Below are 6189 nucleotides of genomic sequence, written 5' to 3'. Positions count from 1 at the left end.
CAACCAGTCAGTAACTGCACTGCTTGATTTAAAATAGACCCAGTTGTTCCAGAGATGTTATAGACTGTGATTTGTAGCCTAATGTTGTACTTCAAGCTTGTGAGACTTCAACCATTCTTATTTAATCTCGAGTTGGACATTCATAACTTGCACATCAGTGTAAGATTACTTGTATACCTAAAGCGCTGTATGTTTCACACTGTGACTCAAAAGAACCAGCTCATTAGAATGGTTCTTTTGGGATTGGACTGTACCAAAAACAAGGTATATTTTGCGTAGTTGATTCAAAAGAACCTGCTCCTTTGAATAATTGTTTGGGGAATCAAACATACTAGACCCGGTTCTCGGTTCCCAACCCTAGTTGTAAGTAGTGCTTGAAGTGGAAGAAAAAATTGCTGGTACTGTTCTTGTTAGTATTAAACTTATACTCTGAGACTGTTTTTGTTCACAACATATGTTAATTTAAAAATAAGTAAATAATCTTGGGGATTTATAAACTGAAATGAACTGAACTTTAACCTTTTATTCGTATTTATCTTACCTGTACTTTTACATGTTCACATGTAAAAACATAGGGTTAATAATGTGTTTATTTACACAAAACAGTATTTAATTATGTTAAAAGGGGTATTTAAATAGCATTTTCAAGGTTATAAATACAAGACATATGTTTTGCAGCAGGATGGTCCTCTCAATACACATTCGCAAGGTTTAACAACCTAGATGTAACGTCTCTTTCTTCACAAGTCCTCTCTGTTTAGAGCACTTGCTATTTCTTATATATATGCCATTCCCTTTAAGTACGGGGGTTTGCACAACCACCTGCATTCAGGCCGTTATAATTGACCAAAAAGTCACAAGCACTTTATATAATTATAAATAAACTCCCTTCCCGACTGGGTTCATAAGGAGTTAACTCGTACTACATGAATATAGCTCCCCTCCTGGCCAACACGTGGATCACTCACTGCAGCATACTTATGTCAGTCGTCATCCCACAAGACTGCGGCACCATGTTTCCTCTCTGGGAATTGATGTTGTGTATTGCGGCATAATGGGATTCGATTCCCCATATGCATTACTATGCAATGTCGAATCGTAAGTGAACATCTCGGTTACATACATAACCTCGGTGCCTTGAGACAAAGGAAACGAGACATTGAGTGTACAGTCAATGTACACGCACCAACGCTATCTTGTCCATAATCCAAGGTGGGGGGAGAGAGAGAGAGAGCGAGTGGGCGAGCGTGAGAGACATCAGTTCACACCAGCTGTAGTGTTTTACTTTTTGACATATCAAAACTGGATAAAATATAACATGATCCAAAAATAATTATTTATTTGTATGGATTAAATATTTTGTATTAAAGCTGCGTACACACTGCCAGCGACTTTGTCGCTGCAGGTCGCCAGTGGCTGGCGAAGTCGCTAGTGGGTGTTCCCACTACTGGTTGCCTAGTAACGTTTATAAATGACATTCACGGATGTCATTCCATTGCTGTTGACAGTAAATCTCTTTTCTTGCCACTAAAAACAAACATTTGAGGGAAAAGACTAAATATAAATGGAATCAGTACATAAAAAGCTTTATATCAAAGATGAATGAGAAACCAGGCATGCTTTTTGCCATAGCGGCTGTTTATCTGTGGCGAAAACGCAAACGCCGGTCTATCTGGGTCCACAAAACCATTCAATCTCGGAGTCAGCATGGCGAGTACCTCCCCCCCCCATCCCCCCTGGAATCTACACCTTTGAGTAGAGTTCACTTCATGTCAACAGCCTCTTTCTAGTATATTTGCAAGTATCAAGCAAAAGTTACTAGTTTTACCAGTTTGTTTTTTACCAACAATATTTTTTTAAATCACACCATTCTCAAATATGTTGTTTTTCTCATCATTTTATCAGCGATTGGCCATTCAAAACCCAATATCAGTAAAAATAGAGCTTACAGCAACTTTCAGTATCTCTTCTGTGTAAATCTGTTTGCTCTAAACAAAATGTCATATACTGAGGAATCATCAGTCTGCTATTCTTCATAAACAAAGAAATGAGACTTTAAAAGGATTTAAGTGTTTTATTATTTAATGACATAAATGGACAAATACAGAGAAAGATAGACTTATAAGTGGACATTAGAGGTGGAAATGAAACTTGATTTCACATTTTTATTCACTACCTCCATCACACAACCAAATGTTCTGAATGATAAAAAATCCATTAAAATTAGCTTGAAACCATCACAATGAGAAACACTAGCAGAGAGCACTTCCGGGCAATGCCGCGCTGCTGTTGGTCATTAAACGTAACCTTTGACTTGGGTAGGTCCACCTGCTCGGCGTGGGCTGCTCTCCCCACTGCTAAACGTGGGAGAGGAAGGAATCCCGGAGGGATTTGACCCTGTATAGAGGAGCGATCCACCGATCAACAGCAGAGCCGAACCACCCCAGCCCAGGTAGAGAGCAGGGCCAAGCTCACGTTTGTGAGGGGCCGCAACATACGGGTCATAGAAATCCCTGATGATGGAATGGGCCGTCCAGCAGACAGGCACAAGGATGAGGAACCCCGCAATGACAAAGAGCACACCTGACACTCGGGCCAAGCGTGCCTTGAGGCTTTGGTGGCCCACACACTCTGTGCACTTGATACCCAAAATGCCGAGTGTAAGTGACAGTGTGCAGATAATCAAAGCCAGCACGGTAAGACCACGGGCGGCCTTCATGTCACTTGGAAGAGCCAACAAGCTGTCATACACCTTGCATTGAATTTCCCCTGTGCTCTGCCAGATACAATTCATCCACAGGCCCTCCCATGTGATCTGCGCAGTTACGATGTTGTTCCCGATGAAGGCGGTGACCCTCCACATGGGCAGGATACACACCAGGAACCCACCCACCCAGCCGATGATAGACAGGACCAAGCCTAGCAGTTGCATGCCAGTTGTTGCCATCTTTTCCAAGAATGATCACTGAGAAGAGTCCAAGAGATAGAAACCTTTGACACACTTAAACGTCAGCAAGAAGTCCTTTTCCTTTTGTTCTAAATGTGCTCCACAAAAAGAAAGCCGAATGTAAACTGAAGTGGACCTACAGGACAGAGCAAATGAAACCACGTAAGTTATACAAGCTCTAAAAATACAGATAGATAAATCAAGGTCATTTGAATTTCAGTCTTGACATGAACTCCTGATGCTGCAAAGTTTCTTAAAGGAATGAGGAATATCTGCAGTCTCCTTGGCGCGATTGCAATTTTAAGTTCGATTACAAGTTCTCACGCTTGATGCGTGTGCAGGGGGCTGTTCACGTGCATAATCGAATTATGAATGCACCAAGTAGACTGTAGATGTAAAGATGTAGAGAGAAAAACAAGTACCCAAAGATGTACAGAGAAAAAGTAAGTACCCAAAACTGATCTTATCGCTTCAGAGGACATGGATTAAACCACTGTCGTATAGTCCTTTTTGGAACTTGAAAGATTTGGACCCCACTGACTTGCATTGTATGGTGGAACACACATCATATAGCCTTAAGAAAATCTTTGTGTTCCGCAGAAGACAGAAAGTCATGCGAATTTGAGCCGGCATAAATTCGATAAAAAAAAAAAAAGGGATAGTTCACCCCAAATTTTTTATTCTCTCATCATTTACTGACCCTCATGCCATCCCTGATGTGTATGACTGACTTTCTTCTGCTGAACACAAATGAAGATTTTTTCAGCTCTGTAGGTCCATTCAATACAAGTGAATGGTGGCCAGAACTTTGAAGCTAAAAAAGGACATAAATGCAGCATAAATGTAATCCACAATACTCCAGTGGTTTAATCCATGTCTTCAGAATTTATATGATTGATGTGGGTGAGAAACAGATCAATAGTTAAGTCCTTTTTTTACTATAAATATCCATTTTCACCTCTATATTCTTCTTTAGCTTTTGTCAATTCACATTCTTCATGCATATTGCCACGTACTATGCAGGAGAATAATAAATAAAAATGACATAAATATTGATCTGTTTCTCACCCACACCTATTATGTCGCTTCTGAAGACATGGATTAAACCACTGGAGTTGTATGGATTTCTTTTATGATGCCTTTATGTGCTTCAAAGTTCTGGTCACCAATTACTTGCATTGTATGGACCAACAGAGCTGAAACATTCTTCCAAAAATCTTAATTTGTGTTCAGCAGAAGAAAGAAAGTCATACACATCTGGGATGGCATGAGGGTATATAATGAGAGAATTTTCATTTTTGGGTGAAACATTCCTTTAAAAAGGTAATTTTTCCCCATTCAAAAAGTTTCACTCCTAAAGAAATTAATTTTGAAAAATCATGAACATTCACATGAGATGAGGAGTCATATCAGTAACCTTATAAAAGCTGTTTTATTCTACTTGGGGCAGGGGCGAACTTATACAATGGAAATAAACAGGGCCAGTGGTCCAAAGGCTTTAACAAGGTAGAAATGTGAAGCTTGCATTTTCTCACTTACATGAATTACTCTGTAAAACCATGACAATTATTTCAATTGTAAAGTTGTTAAAATTGTCCTTTATGAGGAGGAACTATATTTCAATGTGTATAAACTTCTGGTTTTGCATTCCTGTGTCTCTTTCTGGTATCTTTGCACATATCTTAAAGTTGCAGGTTTACTTTGAGGTTATAAGACTGGATATGACTTCACACAGACATGGCGAATAAGTCATTTCATCACACTGGTCTCATGTTAACAGGTATAACGTATATATATAGCTACTTTTGAAATGGTATTTTGATGTGGATTGTCTGGCTTCCAATGGAAGAGCCTACTAGGACCACAATGTTTTCTTTTTTTTGTCTAAATTATGTTAATCAACATTATACCATAAATGCTTGAGACAGAGCTTAACTTTGACAATCTCTTTACATATTCATGGGATTTTATGCATTATAAATATTTAGGCACTTTTATGCATAGTGAGCACTACTGGATTCACTATACATGTGAGAGAATGAGTTCTTTTCACACTGCCGTGGGTGTAGAGCTACGCCTGGTGGGGTGAGTGGATTATCTCAGAAAAACACATGGAGTCTCAGAAAAACACAAGAAGCTTTCTTTGAAACTTTCAGAGTGGCCCAAGCAGACTGTAAGTGTTTACATTCGATTAAAATTTAATTACAACCTTTAAACACACTTTAATGAAATTATGATGGGAAAAAAAAAATCTTAGACCAGCCTAAAATGGTCTGCTGGTTTTAGTTGGTTTAAGGTGTCTAGCTGGTCTTCAGCTGGGGACCCAACCCAAACAGCTGACAAGTGCCCAGCAACCCACCAACATTAGAAAACCAGAACAGCCTGACATGGAAGTCCAGCTAAGACCAGCAATCCAGCTTAAACTATATTAAGATTTTTTTTGGGAGGGATTTAAGCAATTCAAAATATCACAGACAGAATGCTCAGAATAATATATATATATAAATATTTCCATAATAAAATCAAAACCTTACCTGATGGATGATACTGAAGTTCAGCTTATTCCACAGTCTCTCATCAGCTAGTCCTCCACTCTGTGTTGGGTATCTTCAATCTGGACACAGCACTTCACCCAAAATGCCCTAAATGTTGCTGCGATGGAGGTGAAACCTACGGATTAAAAACTCTGGAGTAATGGAGAGGGTGAACGTCACTTGGGCTGTAGGTTTGAGAGACAAGAACAGGAGTGGAGTAAAGTGCTACCCTCTGGGATACCAGCTCTGGTCTGTGCAGCGGTGGGCACACGCACACGCTCGTGTCAGTGTGTGAATGCGTTAACGTGTCCGAGTGTGTCTCCCAGTGCCTGGTGTACCAACACAATAACTCACTGTTCTCTCGCCCCTCAAACCAACCTAAACCATCATTCTAGTCCTCTTTTCAATCCTTCGCCTCCTCGTTGCTTTGATGTGAACTTTGTTTCTTATTCCCTTAAATTCATTTCACAGTTCAAATATGTTGACCTCTTTCATGTCTCCATGACAATGGAATGTAAAAAAATAGTAATAAACAAATAAAAGTGCTATTGTAGCTTTGTGTGCAGTTTTGGCTCTAGAAACTTTTTAAATGTTAAAAAATTTAGCCAAACAGCAGATTGGATCAAAAATGTTGTGAGTTAAAACAAAGGCATCACCTTTAAAGTAAATGTGAAATCAAAATGTACCCAATTCACTCTCCTAATGCAC

At 39.4% G+C, this 6189-nt stretch overlaps 1 protein-coding gene across 1 annotated transcript; it reads right to left on the bottom strand.

Moving 5' to 3' along the window:
• Positions 1–2068: 2068 nt before the first annotated feature.
• LOC127647665 (claudin-4-like) lies at positions 2069–6095 on the bottom strand. Its single transcript, XM_052132065.1, has 2 exons — positions 5482–6095; positions 2069–3083 (listed from the first exon to the last, which is right to left on the bottom strand). Exon 2 carries the CDS (start codon positions 2945–2947, stop codon positions 2297–2299), a length of 651 nt encoding a protein of 216 aa, XP_051988025.1. The 5' UTR covers positions 2948–3083; positions 5482–6095; the 3' UTR covers positions 2069–2296.
• Positions 6096–6189: the final 94 nt, after the last annotated feature.

This window comes from Xyrauchen texanus, chromosome 8, assembly GCF_025860055.1.
Source record: "Xyrauchen texanus isolate HMW12.3.18 chromosome 8, RBS_HiC_50CHRs, whole genome shotgun sequence".
Lineage (NCBI taxonomy): Eukaryota > Metazoa > Chordata > Actinopteri > Cypriniformes > Catostomidae > Xyrauchen > Xyrauchen texanus.
This window is presented reverse-complemented; position numbering and strand designations above follow the sequence as displayed.

Excerpts from the sequence above, each read along its gene's own strand:
- LOC127647665 (XM_052132065.1), bottom strand. The coding sequence starts at position 2,947 with ATGGCAACAACTGGCATGCAACTGCTAGGCTTGGTCCTGTCTATCATC.